General features: G+C 43.3%; 1 protein-coding gene across 3 annotated transcripts in view; it reads right to left on the bottom strand.

The window, feature by feature from the left end:
* Rad54b (RAD54 homolog B) overlaps nucleotides 1-17,053 on the bottom strand; it is a 67,401-nt gene that overhangs the window by 2,733 nt on the left and 47,615 nt on the right. For 2 of the 3 annotated variants that reach the window (XM_052176085.1, XM_052176083.1), the window contains 8 exons: nucleotides 16,271-16,496; nucleotides 14,264-14,471; nucleotides 12,737-12,876; nucleotides 9,291-9,581; nucleotides 5,107-5,282; nucleotides 4,054-4,315; nucleotides 2,015-2,081; nucleotides 1,408-1,608 (listed from right to left, as the gene is read on the bottom strand). In XM_052176085.1, coding sequence (XP_052032045.1) covers nucleotides 1,408-1,608; nucleotides 2,015-2,081; nucleotides 4,054-4,315; nucleotides 5,107-5,282; nucleotides 9,291-9,581; nucleotides 12,737-12,876; nucleotides 14,264-14,471; nucleotides 16,271-16,496 — 1,571 coding nt within the window. The remainder of the gene's footprint in view (nucleotides 1-1,407; nucleotides 1,609-2,014; nucleotides 2,082-4,053; nucleotides 4,316-5,106; nucleotides 5,283-9,290; nucleotides 9,582-12,736; nucleotides 12,877-14,263; nucleotides 14,472-16,270; nucleotides 16,497-17,053) is intronic. The other variant, XM_052176084.1, reaches the window with a different exon arrangement.

Below are 17,053 nucleotides of genomic sequence, written 5' to 3'. Positions count from 1 at the left end.
ACATAGTAAGACCCTGTCACAAAAACTAAACAAGTAAAATAAAATCCACCCTAATAAATAAAAATATATCAGCATATCTGAAATATGATAATCATACTCATTTATTAATTCAAATATGTGTAATATAAATTTTAGACTTGTAAATTTATATAAACCATATTATATGCTATATAAAACATTAGCTTTTGGTTGGGCTTGTGGCTCTGCACTCGGAGTACTCATTTAGCATGTTCAATCTCTAAAATCACAAATTGTATAACGTATAGGTATGTGTATATGATTTAATGTGTGCATCTGTATATGTGTGTACATGTACATCAAATTAATATGTATGTACATGTTGTTTTGAGAATTTCATATATAAGTACTGTACTTACAACATATACACACCTCAAACTCTTCCTTTTAAGAAGCTGAAAAAGGCCGGGGCGGTGGTGGTACACACCTGTAATCCCAGCACTCTGGGAGGCAGAGGCAGAGGCAGAGGCAGAGGCAGAGGCAGAGGCAGAGGCAGAGGCAGACAGATTTCTGAGTTCAAGGCCAGCCTGGTCTACAGAGTGAGTTCCAGGACAGCCAGGGCTACACAGAGAAACCCTGTCTCGAAAAAACCAATTCCAAAAAACAAACAAACAAACAAAAAAAGAAGTTGAAAAAGAAGAACTTAAACATCACAAAGACTCACTTTACAATTTCTGTAAGTGTCTGTGTGCTGGGTGAACACACATGCACATGAGCGGGCAGTGCGTTCACAACTTTATGTACCATGTACACAGAACACACGCCTAGTCTGTTGCACGGGGCTCGGATCCAAAGACCAGTCCTCAGAGCGTGCAGCGAGCACTGTTAACTGCCAGGCCGTCCCTCCGCCCCTAACACCATCCCCCACCAAGTGAGTCTGCATCCCCCACAGGGCTTCCTCGCTTCCTGGCTTCCTGTCCCCGCCTAGCACCCCGTGAGCAGTGTCTAGCTTTAAAGACAGATATCCTCAGACTTACTTAAGCAGCACTCGTGGTCCAAGTACTGAGCAGCACGCTTCATTATCCTAAGCAGTCTTCCCCATTATGAATAAATCTTATATGATTTAAACAAACAATCCATAGTTCTGCTAAGGATAGGATTTTTATAAAATTCCAATACAACTTTACACCTTTCTTACTCTGAAGCCATTCTACCAGGCTTTGAGAGATTTGCCTACATAGTTTTCCACAACAGATTTAGAAATAAGAAACTAAACTGAGCTCAAGGTTCTACTGAATACTTTCTCAACTGTATACCCAGTTCTTGCCCTACAACACGAGAGACAAAGAAAACTAACACATGCAAATGGCGGACATTTTAAAGTTACTCTTAAATGTTTTCAGAGACAAGTTGAGCATACTGTGGTAACGAAATCAACATACAACTCACCGGTGTGACCTCTTCCCTCTGCGCACTCACAGTCAAGCAGGTCGTGAGTAACACAGTGTGAATTTTCATGTAGTGTGAACAAGTTTTTAAGCTCTTCCACTGAAAACTGGATATGTTCAGATGATTTGCTGAGGTCTACAACTGCCCCAGAAAGGCCTTGCTTACTGATCTGCCTCTGATAGATCTTTTCCTCTATCGTACCTGGAAAGAAAACACCCATTAGATTTCCTTCCCATGTCTATTATTTGTGTTTGGTAAAACATGTTTGCTACTTATTATCTAATAAAAGAACTCGATGCAGAGCTCACGTCTGGCCTCGGGTATCCTGTGCTGGGCCGCGGGTTCCGTGATCTGCAGGCCAACCAACCCACTTTCTAGGCCCCGCTTGGCTAACTATCCGGCGCAGCGCCCACACATTCTAACTACCCGGTAAAGCACAACTCTTAATCTTAAATAGCCAATTAGATTTATAGATATTATAAACAAAATTACAAGATGCCAATACAGTAAAAGCCTTATCCCAAATTCCAGATATTAAGCACAAGCTAACAACAAAAAGATTTTAAGGAGATACCGTTTTTTTTTTTATCAGGTGAAGGTTTTTTACCTGTAGTCAGGAGTCTGTAAATATGTACAGGATGTTTCTGACCATCTCTCCATACTCTAGACATCGCCTAGACAAAAGAAGAATTCTGAATACAGTAGAAAACAATGGTCCTTGCCACATAAACAATTACAGGAATATACTTTACTATTGGGAATTCTGGATTTCACTAATAGATTCAAAAACCAAGCAGGATGCCAGCAAGATGCTCAGAGGTAAGAGAACCACCTGACACCAGTTTGAGGCCTAGAGCCTACGTTGTAAGAGAGCCGGTTCCCACAAGCTGTCCTCTGACCTCCATACCATGGCACACACTGGCGTGCGTGTGTACACACACACACACACACACACACACACACACACTGTGCCCTCTTCACATCCTTGCTCTGGTTCAGAGAGGGAGACTGAGCACTCGCAGCGGCATGCATGGGAAGGAGCCACAGAAGCGCCAAGCAACAGTGAGATGGGGATCATGATAAGCATGAAGCAAATTTGGACAGTCAAGATGCAAAGAAGCAAGCACAGCCTGGGCGTGCAAAGCCCTGGAAGCTCATAGTTCACCCTTGAAATTCCTTAAGGTATCTGCAATCACTTCCGGCTCCCTCTAGTTTAAGGATTAACAGTGATACTGTGCAGCAAAGGGTTGATATTTAAACCTTGCCCACTTTCCCAAAAAGGCTGCCTCCAATGCCCTTAACCCATGAAGCCTGTTCACTGTGTTCCTCTCTTATTGGCAATGTGTGCATGTGGCTGTCTCTTACCAAAAGGCACAATGATGCCAGCACACTTGGCCATCAATTTCTACCGCACAAACCACCCACTGATCTAAAACTTACAAAAGAAAAATCCCCTAACTTGTGGGATAAACATTTCAGAGTGCCACTCCCAAGACCAGCAAACCAGAGACCATTAAAGAACCATTAAACGCCTGTTTCCTCTGCCCACAGGCGGCAGGCTCCTGAGCTCAGGATTACTCCCACCCCCCACCTCCTCGCTCCTACTGCAGCTTAGGTGGTTGTGTCTGCACGCAGTGTAGTTGTATGTCTACAATCATCCTTCATCTCCCCTCACTGACCGGACCATCACACCCAGCTTGATGTGGTGTAAATCTGACCTCTGAATGAATCACCAAGCTGTCATGGAGGCACTAATGCTACAGAACCAACTCCCAGCAGAAGCTTTGGACTCCAAACCTTGGATGAAGCCCTTCAGCTGATAACGCCCCTGTGGTACTGTCCCTCCCTGGTGCTGAGAATTAAATGCTGTTCACACAGCTCTGAGGGGAGATGGATGCAGTTTGTGCCTGGTCCCTACTGAACTCAGCCTTCTGCATTTGCTGATTTTAGTATTGCTGTAAAATAGTGAGTATAGCTGCTTTCCTCCGTTCTCTAAGGCCTGGTAAATCACAAACTTCACAGTTGTCTCAGGGTCCCATAATGAAATACCAACTGAGGTAAAAATCTACCTGTTAAAACCTCAGAATAAGCTGGGCAGTGATGGTACACACCTTTAATCCCAGCACTTAGGAGGCAGAGGCAGGCAGATTTCTGAGTTTGAGGCCAGCCTGGTCTACAGAGTGAGTTCCAGGACAGCCAAGCCAAGGCTACACAAACAAACCCTGTCTGGGAAAAAGAAAAAAAAACTTAAAATATACATAAAAGTAGTCTGTACACTGAAAAAGCATCCTGGTCTTCTCCACAGTTTCCTAAAGAAGTTGTGTTGTAGCCTTACTCAGCCTACACACATCGATCACAGCTCATAACTGTCATCCCCAGTGGTCATGAACACCCTGCAAGTTAGCTGTACAGTGTGACCCGAAGCTTGGGTGTGAATTCTCATGCTGGAAGGAGAACAAATCTCCATCCGTCCACATATAGAAAACATAGGCTCCTCACATCCATATGTGGAGATGCCATGAAGATTACATAGACGGAAAGCAGAGAGCACGCAGCACAGCCCGACACACAACTATTAACACGTCATCATCACGGCTGTGTCCAGGCATTCATGATGTCCACTTGATGCACACCTGGATGTCCTACCTGGATGTCAGTAGCCGGGTTCCAATCGATATCATAGAGAATTAGATGAGATCCTCCAATAAGATTAAGTCCCACACCACCAGCTTTCGAACTTAATAAAAAAATAAAATCAGTAGAGTATTTACTGTTGAAATTATCAACAATCTGCTGCCTTTGAGAGACTGGTGTTTGGCCATCAAGTCGTGCGCAAGCATATCCATGACGCTGGCATACTTCTTCTAAAACATTCAAGGTTTGTCTGTAGTTGGATACCAAAACCACTCTGCCAACCAAAAACAACGCGTCATTACACACGTGTTAAAGCGGTCTCCTGGAGTGTTTTCTTGCTGAAGGACAATGGAACACTGATGTGACACTGACATTACAGAAGCAGCAACACTGACCTCAGAGACTCCTCCCTGCTCCTTGGAAATCTTTATCTAAACCTCCAGTCTTAAGATGCTAGAACAAAGAGCTAGCCCCCTTCATCTCTGATGTCACCCTAAAATGAGCAAAATAAACAAAATGCAAAAAGGAGCAAAAATTCAAACTCTAACATAAACAAGGAAATGTTTATATGCAAAAGTAAAAGGAGAAAGGCCAGGCAGGCACTGGCTGCCGTAGAGCAGCAGCAAGGGAAACCCAGCCTGAGGGGTTCACACCTCACAGGCTTTTCAGTTTTAATCGTGTGCATGTACGCATACATGTGTGAATACAGGTCCCACAGGGGCCAGAAGAGTCAGACTGCCCTGCAGGTAGAGCTACAGGCAGCTGCTAGCTACCAGGGTGGGTGCTGGGAACCAAACGCGGGTCCTCTGGAAGAGTGGTATGCACTCTTTACCATGGAGCAATCGCACTAGCCCAATTTCCTCAAAATCTCACTGCGACTCCTCAGAAGCAAAGAATGTGGAGTATCAGTACACAGAATCCCAGGTCTCATCTCCGTGTGACAAGCTGACTTGCAACAATTGGTTCTTTGGAGAAAGGAAAGCAAAGAACCTAAGTCCAGGGAGAGACTGTGGGGGCAGGGCACAGTGACAGACACGAGGGTGTGAAGGCGCAGGCTGGGCTTACTTCTCAGTGGGCCGAAGCTCACGGACCACCGCCAGGAGCTTCACCAACACCTGGAGTTTTCCCGACTCGTTCTCAGAGAACTGCAGAGGGTTGTAGCCAGCAGGGAACACAGACAGCAAGCCTTGGCATAGATTCCTTTCTTCATTTTCATTACAACTTGAGCTAAATTCTTTACCCTGTTCAAATGTGAGTTAATGTTCATTCACGTTTACTGTTTTAATAAGTAAGGAGCAAAACTTACAGGGTAGTCCAAGCCAACTGTGAAGTAAATCTTTGTAGGTCACAATCACCATTTTTGAAGCAGTACCATGCTCCCTGCACAGTTCCTGGGCCTTTCCAAAACCCTAGCACCCCACATCAATACCCTCTCTCCCTGGCACCCCCATCAATGCCCTCTCTCCCTGGCACCCCCATCCATACCCTCTCTCCCTGGCACCCCCATCAATGCCCTCTCTCCCTGGCACCCACATCAATACCCTCTCTCCCTGGCACCCCCATCAATGCCCTCTCTCCCTGGCACCCACATCAATACCCTCTCTCCCTGGTACCCACATCAATACCCTCTCTCCCTGGCACCCACATCAATACCCTCTCTCCCTGGCACCCCCATCAATGCCCTCTCTCCCTGGCACCCCCATCAATACCCTCTCTCCCTGGCACCCCCATCAATGCCCTCTCTCCCTGGCACCCCCATCAATGCCCTCTCTCCCTGGCACCCCCATCCATACCCTCTCTCCCTGGCACCCCCATCAATACCCTCTCTCCCTGGCACCCCCATCAATACCCTCTCTCCCTGGCACCCCCATCAGTGCCCTCTCTCCCTGGCACCCCCATCAATACCCTCTCTCCCTGGCACCCCCATCAATACCCTCTCTCCCTGGCACCCCCATCAATACCCTCTCCCCCTGGTACCCCCATCAATGCCCTCTCTCCCTGGCACCCCCATCAGTGCCCTCTCTCCCTGGCACCCCCATCAATGCCCTCTCTCCCTGGCACCCCCATCAATACCCTCTCTCCCTGGCACCCCCATCAATACCCTCTCTCCCTGGCACCCCCATCAATGCCCTCTCTCCCTGGCACCCCCACCAGTGCCCTCTCTCCCTGGCACCCCCATCAATGCCCTCTCTCCCTGGCACCCCCATCAGTGCCCTCTCTCCCTGGCACCCCCATCAATGCCCTCTCTCCCTGGCACCCCCATCAATACCCTCTCTCCCTGGCACCCCCATCAATGCCCTCTCTCCCTGGCACCCACATCAATACCCTCTCTCCCTGGCACCCCCATCAATGCCCTCTCTCCCTGGCACCCCCATCAATACCCTCTCTCCCTGGCACCCCCATCAATGCCCTCTCTCCCTGGTACCCCCATCAATGCCCTCTCTCCTTTTCACGCTCTCCTCTCCTACTACTTTTCCTTTTGATTTGTAAGTGGCTCACATTTCCTCAATGACACACTGAAACAAGACAACAGTTTCCTGAGTTATAAATCATATCAGTTTCTTCATAAGAAGTAATGATGTCATCAATAGGCTAATAGAGAAATTAATCTTATAACACAGTTTGCTTGTATAACTAGAATTTGTGGTGGGGGATATGCTGTATATTGAGCCCAGGGCCCCCATTTTTAACTCAGATTGCTTTTATTCCAAAGTGATTACAGGCACCTATAAAATTCTTTCCTAAAAATGCCTCGTAAATGAGTTTAGAGTGACCCTGATGACAGCCACTGTTGAGGTTAAATGGTGAGGACTGGTAGCTCTCTGCTTTTCCTAGCCTACCAGAATCCTCTCCTTTTCTGGAACTCTGTTAATCTGCACACTGCCTGCCTGAAAGGCTTCTTCCTTTTCTGCTGTTGTCTCAGTTCTATAAAGAACTGAGGGTCTGATACAAATGCCAACTGCGTATTCAGAGCCCTTTCTCCCTTCAGTCTCACCCTAGAGACCAGGCTGGCCGGAACTCCCTATGAGGTGTACACTGGCCTTGAACTCAGAGACCACCTGTCTCCACTTCCTGAGTGCTGAAATGAGAGGCATGAGCCAACAAGACTGGCCAGGGCTTTGGTTTGGTTTGGTTTATACGCACTGTATTCATCTTTGACCTTATTTACCTGAGTAGTTAACTACTTTTTAAACTCCCCTTATATTCCTTTGTTAGTAGTACTAGACAAACCTTCCTGGGTACATATTTAATTGTAACTTGGCTTTCAACAAGGAAAAAAGCAATACTTCGGTAAAGTCACTTGCTTAAATAACTGTAGAACTTAAAGAGTTTATATCAGGTTAGATCTACATAATACATCTGTAATTTGAAGAAGTCTTGACACAGGATTTAGTCTAAATATTTAAATATGCTGTAAAGAACTATTTGGGATGGATGCACACATTCACATACACCACCCACACACACACACACACACACCACATATATATCAAACACACAGACACACACAGAGACACACACACACACACACAAAGAGGAGGGGGGATGCAAAAGCATTCTAAATTAAGTGATGTGTTCTGGGCCATCGTTATTTCTTCCTTTTAGGGAAGAACTTCTGGCTTCTGTTCTTGCTGGGCTTTGTGCCCAAAGGGTTTAATTGTTACCACTGTATATAGAATGTTTCTTTAAAAGTTGCTTAATAAATTGTTATAATCCAGCTTTCTGCAGTTACACAAAGCTCACTTCTATAATAAACTCAGTAAACAGGATCCACTGTAGGATAAACTTGGATAATTGTTACAACACTCTATTTTTTAAGTATAAAATTTATGATCTCATATAAGTTAGCACCCAGAGTTTTTGTTTGCAACATATTTTGATTTTACTGTTTAAATAACTGAATAAAAGTTTTCCATAGTGAGCTGGAAATATCATTAATGGTTACTGTGTAATTTCTTTAACTAGGCATGGAAGAATTACTAGGTTCTTCCCGTAATTTCTTGCTAAACCGTCACAACGATGTCATCATGAAGTAATTGTTAGCTCTGCATTCCAGATAAGAAAACCAATGCTTACAGACACAGCTTAAGTACAAACTTTGACAAAGGTTAAAGAGTCGGAGCTGGGAACTGTGGCACACCCTAATCCTAGCTGCTGGGAAGTCCTGGAACCCAGGGCCACGCTCTACACAGGGACCCCAAGGCCAGCCACAGCTGCGGGGTGCTCTCAGAGAACAGGAGTTACAGGCCAGTTTAAGGAGCTGACCAGTCCTTACCATGCTGCAGACTGCCTTAGGGTCATTAAATATACAAACACTTGACTCAACTACATCATCATTCAAATTCACCCCATAGAAGGAATATAATTTGGGAAATGTTCGAGAAACAAACTATACATAAATATCCGAGTCCCTATTTTCTTTCTTTTTTTGTTATTTTTTTTGCTGTTTGTTTGTCTCCCCCCCCCCCCTTCTTAAGTTTCTCTGTGTTGCCCAGGCTGTCTTGGAACTTATTCTATAGATCAGGCTGGCCTAGAATTTAGAGTTTTGCCTGCCTCTGCCTCCCTAGTGTTGAGATTAAAGGCGTGTAGCACAAAACAAAGATGGAAGCTAAGCACAGTAGCTGGCTATTCTGAAGGCTGAAGCAGGAGATTCATTAAAGAGCCCAGGAATATAATACGAGCTTGGGCAAAACAAAAATACAGATGTCAATAGTAGTAGTTATTCCAGAAAATTACATAAAGAATATATAAAACCAGAAAAGCACTTCATTTTTAGTATATGAAAATACTCAATAACTATTAGCTAGTACTATTAATAATACCAAAATGTGATCTTGCTGGCTGGAGACTGTATAATGATTTTTATTCTTATTTTTGTTTCTGTCCTGCAACAGAATCTCACTCTGTAGCCCAGGCCAAGCTCGAGATCAAAGCACGGCTCCCTCAGCCTCCCATGGGTTTGTATTACAGGTGTGAGATCCACACCAGTTGTTATTTTCTTTTTGTGGATTTTCTGAATTTTCCAAATTTTCTGCAACAATCATGTATTACTTTTATAAAAAGGAAAACAAATTATTTTCATGCTCAGTTCTGTATTTGCTAGTATCACAAAACCCAAATGAATCTATGACATAAACTAGGGACGGAGAGCCATGGCAAAGGCTGGGGAGATTCCACAACAGAACCCCACGCAAGGGGGGGCTGCCCCCAGACCCCACCTGGGGCCCCAGCCCTCGCCTCAGACTTACCTTCACAGAGCTGAACAGGAGGCAGGGGTGATTGCACAGCTTCTTCAGGGCCCCTATGCAGATGAGGTGGGCGCTATTTTCCAACAGTCCTTGCAGACAGAACCTCACAGACTGAGAACTCAGCAGCTTTCGGTAAAGTGCAATCTGCAGCTCTCCTGGTCGGCAGAAGACCACAGTCTCTATCTTAGGGGGCAGATACTTATTGATGACTTCCTGAGTTCTTCGAAGGATGAAACGTCCAGTGAGGCGCGTGAGCTCAGTTGCTCTTCTCTCCCCTAACTCTCTTTCTTCCTACAGAAAAAGGAGCAGACTCAAAAATGTACAAAAAGACCTGTAATGATGATTAAAATGAGCATTAAATATGATGGAATAATAAAGCAGATTTTCTCAATGTAGGCATGAAAAGCAAGTGTGGGGATAGAGAACCCAGCCGTGGTATTTGGGAGTTAACTCAATAGTGGAGTATGTGCAGGACCCGGTTCAATTCCTACCACTGGAGAAAACCAATGCAAAACTCCATCACAACATTTTAAAATATATACTTTTTATTAATTCTTCAAGACTTTCACATATGCATACAATGTATCTTTATCATATTCTCCTCCTGTTCCTCCCACTAACTCCCCGAGATGAACCCTAATTCCCCACCTCCCAATTTCTTGACCAAGAATGGAAGGAAGGAAGGAAGGAAGGAAGGAAGGAAGGAAGGAAGGAAGGAAGGAAGGACGGATGGACAGAAGGAAGGAATACTGTGATGGTTTGAATAAGAATGGCCCCTACAGAGCCGGGCGGTGGTGGCGCACACCTGTAATCCCAGCACTCTGGGAGGCAAAGGCAGGCAGATTTCTAAGTTCGAAGCCAGCCTGGTCTACAGAGTGAGTTCCAGGACAGCCAGGGCTATACAGAGAAACCCTGTCTTGGAAAAACCAAATCCAAAAAAACCAAAAAACAAAAAAACAAACAAACAAACAAAAAAAACCAAAAAAAAAAAAAAAAAAAAAAAAAAAAAACATGGCCCCTAGAAACTCAAGTATTGAAATGCGTAGTTCCCAGAAGTAGACCTTCAGGCTATAACTCTCAACTACCTTCTCCAGCACCATGGCTGTCATGCCTGACTCCCTGACATAATGATAACAGACTAAATCTCTGAAACTGTAAGCAAACCTCCAATTACATGCTTTCCTTTCTAAGAATTGGTTGGTCATAGTGTCTCTACACACCTCTTCACAGCAATAAAAAAGTGGCTTAAGTCAACCACCAACTCCAATTTGTGCTACCCACGTACTCATGGGTGTGGGCCACCTGCTGGAACACAGTGGACTGGCCATGTGCCACAAACTTAAAGAAGACTGATTATCCCTTTCCCAAAGGCCATCAACCGTCATTAGCTCCTCAGCTACGGATAGGGGCTTAGACTCCTGACTGGCTTCATCTTGAACAGAAACCAAGGCTGCTGTGTGAGTTATGAGTCCATTCAGCAACAGTCCTTTCATGTCCAGAAGATGCTGATTTGCTCTGATCCTCCCTACCCGCTGACTCTCAATTCTGCAATGGTTTCTGATCCTTGCTGGGAGGAGTCACAAGACCCACCGCCAACATGCAGCATGGTGGGGAGCCCAAGCCCAGTTGTGTGCCAGAGCCACCTATACATCTACAAGCTCTGCTGACGGGTTCAGTGGGTTGTCTAAAAAGGAAACAAGGCATGAAGTTGGAAGAGGGACATGGGGCTATCAGTCCACAATGAGCTGGCAGGGTGGCGATGTTAGTATGACCAAAAATACATTGCTTGCAGGTATGAAATTCTGACAGAATAAATAAATGGTTTTCTTCAGTTGACACTTTCAAAATCATTATGCACTGTTCATTATTAAAAAAATGTATATTTTAAGTCAAAATACAATATTAATAAAATATATGGTTAAATTCTCTATAGAATCTTTGACCATATAAACCTTAACAGGGAAATTTAAAACAAATTCTTTAAGTATATATTTATTCCTGTATAAGAAAACTCTTATTTTTAATTTTTAAGAGTTTAATTTATTAAAAATGTAATAAAGCCCTTAAAGAAAATACAGAAACTATAGTTCTTTACGGAACTATAAGAAATCTAAAGTCTATTTTAATCAACCAAAATCAGCTACAGCTGAGCTGGTGAGATGACTCAGTAGGTAGAGAATGCTTACTCAGGGAAAACCCAGGAACCCATAATCCTCACCATGGAAACAACCAGCTCCCAAAAGTTGTCCTCCAACCACACACATGCCTTAGCATGCATGCTATCCGCAAAAAAGGAAAAGTTTTAAGTAATGGTGTCAAGATATATAAAGTAGCATGTCTCTATATAAATATGCAATGATATGCTATTATTTGTAGCAAGAAATATAATCTCAAACAACAAACCTTCATGCAGAGACAGAGGTAGTCCTTCTGGTTCATCTTTGATCGTGTACAGTATTTAGAATACATGTTAGATTGGGCTGGGTGTGGTAGCACACGCCTTTGAGCCCAGCACTTAACAGAATAAACAGAGCAGGTGGATCTGTGAACTGAAGGATAACCTGGTCTAGACAGTGAGTTCTAGCCCAACCTGGACTACATAATAAACCCTGCCTCAAAAAACCAAACAGCAAAGTCCTGTCAGATCAGTGACTAACATTATTTTTATATAATATTCCATAAAAACTTTCCATGCAGTTATGAAATATTCATGTAAGCCATTATTTTGTACTGTTTCTAATTCATGTAAAATGCTTTTTAAAATAGATGATGACAAATTACCTTTATAATTTAACTTCCCTAGAAGAAGATGTAGCACTAGAGATGCTGCTCAGAATTTAGATTACTTGTCCCACACGCAAGAAACCCTAGGTTTGATCCACTTAGTACCTAATAAAACGGTGTCTGTGGCACATCTCTGTAACCCCTATACTGTGAAAATAGGTAGATCAGTTCAAAGTCAGCCTGAGCTACTGAGACTATTTCCAAAACACACTAATAAACTAATAAAGTCAGATTTGGTGGGGGAGGACTGTTTGTTAGTTTGGCATGGGGGAGGGGTGCATGAGGTAGGATCTTACTGTTGTGGAGCTCTGGCCGTCCTGGAGTTCACTCTGTAGACCAGCTGGCTGGCTGGCCTGTAACTCTTACGTACCTTTGCCTGGTCTCTGCTACCTCTGCCCAGTGGTGTGTGTGTGTGTGTGTGTGTGTGTGTGTGTGTGCGCGCACACAAGCCTCCATGCACGTTAAATACAGCCATAGTTTGCAGCCTGAAGTCCCCTAGAATTTGCAGCAATCTTGCTTCAACCTCTAGGGTGTTTTTTAACAATCAGTGTTTTCCTTACAATTTTAATCCTGTCATCTTTAGTGACATATAGAGTGGTGTATATTAGATTTAATAAAATACAGTATATAAATGAATACCAAAAAACTAAAGTAAGTTATACCTTGGAAGAAGAAGGTTCTCTTGACATAATGATGGGCTCTTCATATATTTTCCTATAAGATGATAGAGACCCTAATATTCCTGGATTAACAAAATCAACTAATGCGAAAAACTCTAGTAAATCATTCTGAACTGGGGTACCTGAGGAGAGAGAACAGTGATGAGAGGCTGAATCTGTCTTATAATCACAGGTCTCTGTAGAAATGTGTCCCTTCTTTCTGAGAACATAAATACAAGCAACACCCTGCAATAAAGAGGAACAACCAAACCATAGCGTAAAGTTCTGCATCTGGTTCCAGCAAAGTGGCTGAGGGCAGGGCTGCTCCGGTTCTGAACCTGCCCTTGGCTGTGAGGTAGTAAGGCTCCTCCCAAGGATGCGAACCTCCCTTGGGAACGGCAGCGATGTGATGTGGGGGAAGAGCTTTCTACTCTGTCAATGCAGCTCTTTTCAGGGCCTTTCTTTACACTGATCTCAGTCACCCTCCTCTCTGCTAGAGCTAGTCCTGTCTGTTTTATAGCTGCAATCCTGGCCTCACACTAAACAGGGAGGAGAAATTATCACATATGAAAGACAAATTCAGTCATTTTTCCCATTGTTTCTCTAGTCTAAAGGCTCTCAAGATCCAAGAATCCATGATCTGGTTGATCGTGAAGTTGGAAGAATCCACTCAGCTCCTCAAAGAGCCAAAGACATGGAAACCACCAAGATTCTACTTCCCATTTTTCCAATGTCTTGTTTCCTTTAAACACAGAACTCTCTAGGTACTAAACACCAGCTTCACTACTATGCAATTTTTATGTTATTATTACATATGAACATTGATTAGTTATCTGCTAAACACTGGGCATCAAAGTATGTATGATATTTGATGCCAATTCTTTTCATCTTTTTCATCATTAGTTGATTAAATTTTTTTTAAAAATTTAAAAAAAAAAAAAAAAAAGGCCCAGAGAGAGATGGCTCAGCAGGGAAAGGTGTTATGGCCGAGTCTCACAACCTGAGTTCTTTCCCCGGTACCCACACAGTGGAAGGACAGAACAGACCCTACAAGTTGTCCTCTGATCTCCAAAGTATGTGCATACCCACACATATACACACAAAACAGAAATAAATAGGTAATTTAAATTTTTTTAAAACAAGGTTGGATGTGCAAGACAGAGATCTCTGAACTGGACTTCCACAGATCAAGTCCATGGCATGATGCCACTGCATCTCTACTTCACAGACAAGGAAGTCAAGGAACCAGGAAGTTAAGCTACCTCCCCAAGGTGCACAGCTTCAGGGCAGCCTGAAGCACACCCAGTCCAGCCCTATCAACCTCATGCTTTACTATGATACCATTGAACTTATTCCTCAAAAGGCAGAAAAGTGCACAGAGATTTGAAGACTCATAATCAATGAACACAGGTTTATTCGTATGAATTCCCCCAACATCATCAGGTCTTTTTATGTCAAGCGTCAGATTACAAACTATAAAGGTTCAGTAAGCAAAACTTCCATCCCATCTCCCGCAGAGGGACTACTAACCAGTGAGAATGACTCTCTTCTCACAAGAGAGGCTGGAAAGGGCCGTCGTCGTCTTAATACTACTGTTCTTCAAACGGTGCCCCTCATCACAGATCAGAAGGCCAAACGGTATGGTCTTAATTTGATCTAGAGAACGAAGTAACATTTCATAACTGATGATAAGAACAGAATAAAATGTAGAATTGATAAATTCTTCAACTTTATGGTCCTAAAGAGAGAAAAATAATATTTAATAAACCATAAACAGAAACTACATAATCAAATCTAAGCAACATATTTTCCCACCAGTAACCAACTATCAGAATCCATTAACACACACCCCCAACCGACTCCCCCACCTCCCCACCCCCACCCCGACCTCCGTCTTGGTCCTGCTAGGCTTGAACAATAGCCATGGCTTCTCATTGGGATGGGAAGCCTAAGACTGGCCCTCAGTGAAGCCGGTCCCAGCCACAGGCTCAGGCATGCTCAGGCATGTTTTGGTGCCTTCCTTCTTTCTGAGCTCTCCTGGGTTTCTCTCCCTACAACTGCATTAGATCCCAGGAACAAGGGGCCTCACTGGCAAATATCTTAAGTCAAAGGACAAAATTACACCCCACACATGACAACAGGAACCTCCTCAGCATCATCAAAGCCCCACGGAGCTGGCCCTAACATAATGGTCTCGGGTAACACCTACCAGACCAGTAAGACCTAGACTGTTAACATAAAAAGCCTTCCCTTTCTCCCTGGTTTCACTGGGAAGTAAAGCTCTCACAGTAGGGAGGGGATGCTCTGATCTCTCTTCCTTTGGTACCAGCATACTAGATGTCATCACAGAGCTCCATCCTCATGACTACCTAACCCTTCCCACCTTCCAATGCCCTATCTCCTAAAGCATCAGGCTCTTGAGTGACTTCCGATGATTGACTTCTGATATTTTGATTTGAAAATGGTACAAAAGATAGCCATAAAGCCATTCTGTTTCCACGGTATTCAGTAAAACAAATAAAATATTCAACATTTATTATAAAATAGATTTTTGTAAGGTGACTATACACAATGTTAGCAGCCAGTCTCTGCTGAGCCCCTCTCCTGGATACGGACTGTGAACAGCCTTGCCGTGGCACCTCAGCTGGGAAGTGTCATCTACTGAGTCTACAACAAAGGGGTACCCACACTGTCCCCGACCCACCCCATGCCTCCAGCCTAGGAACATCCTCCTCGTCCTCAGAGTTATAAAGAGACTCCCTCCTCTGCCTTTGGATGTAATCTCTTCAGAGACACTGCTGTGCTGCCTTTCTGTGCTGGGGACCGAACTCTCCTCAGAGTCCCGCTGTTGCCTCTGCCTAGCTATCTAAGTCATTACCAACACTTCTAATAAACGCCTTTGTGCCTAGTAATTCAATTCAGTGTCCTCTCGAATAACCTGCACACATACAAAACCTAACTGAGTTCTTCAAGGTACAAGCTAATATAACTGTTTTAAGCACACTTAAGGTAAATTAGGCTAAACTATAATGTACAAAATATTACATGAATTCATAACACACACATGTATGTATGTATGTATGTATGTATGTATGTATGTATGTAACAGGCTAAGGTCTCACTATAAAGCTGTCCAAGTCTGGACGGTTTTTGTTGTTGTTGTTGTTGTTGTTGTTGTTGTTGTTTTGTTGTTTTTCCCCCCTAGGAAAAACAGCCATCAGCCCCCTTACTACAGAAGCCAAGAAGTTGCTGCCCCCCTTTTTTTCCAGCTGCGTTTCTACCTCATGATAGCGCATTATCACACTACAAGAAAATGAACACTTGCACACTGAGAGCCAGCACCTGAACATGTGACTCTGAGGAACCAAAGGGAACCACCTATAACAACTCAAAATCAATATGTAGGTCAAAACTCCATCTCTATGCAAGGGGCTGGTGGAAGTCCACACACTCAAAAAGCTAAGAACTAACTATAGTAAGTTAAGAGGCTAGGTGTTTTAAAAATGTTTAGGATGTAAATCTTTAAAACTCCCTTACCTGATCAACAGTGAATATCCTGATCCTTTCACTTCCCAGCCATTTTTTAAATTCTTTCCTCCAGTTATTCACCAAGCTTCCGGGGGTAACAATAAGTGTCTTCTTTATTACTGGCTTGCCACCATAGGGTCCCTGACACTGTAGGGTCCAGATGAGCGAGATACACTGCAGTGTTTTCCCTAAACCCATTTCATCAGCAAGAATAGCACCACATTTGCCAGTTGTTCTGTTAGAAATAATTACAGTTTATTGAATCACAATGGGAAAATAGTTCATGCCCTGATATCAACAAGAACAGGAAACTGGTCATAATGACCCTGCAGACTAGGTTAGTATTTCATCTAGCTGATAACAACCTATCAATTTTGAGTCTTTGACAATTATAACCATTATGTATTGTGAATAATTATCAAAACATGAATCTGAAGTTAAAGACCTGAATATAAAACCTCTATTACTGTCATCTAGACATAGTTGAATACTAGAAATGAATTACAATTTTGTATCTACATTGGGATAATTTAACTACAACTATGTTTCTCATCACTAGCATTTTGAACACTTATTAATCAACTTTACTAGATCAAAAGAATTCAAAATACACTGAAATTCAAATACACAGTCAGCAAGACCTGAGCTGAAATTGTTTAAAGTAAACATATTCTACAATCAAAATTTATCACTCTCTGACAGACAATGGAGCCCTCAACCAAAATAGTTTAGAAAATGTCTGATGTCCTACAATAATACAACTTAAGGAATATTTTCAAAATCATACATTTT

Source organism: Apodemus sylvaticus, chromosome 3 (assembly GCF_947179515.1).
Source record: "Apodemus sylvaticus chromosome 3, mApoSyl1.1, whole genome shotgun sequence".
NCBI lineage: Eukaryota > Metazoa > Chordata > Mammalia > Rodentia > Muridae > Apodemus > Apodemus sylvaticus.
Note: the sequence above shows the minus strand (reverse complement) of the source record. Positions and strands in the feature narration are given on the sequence as shown.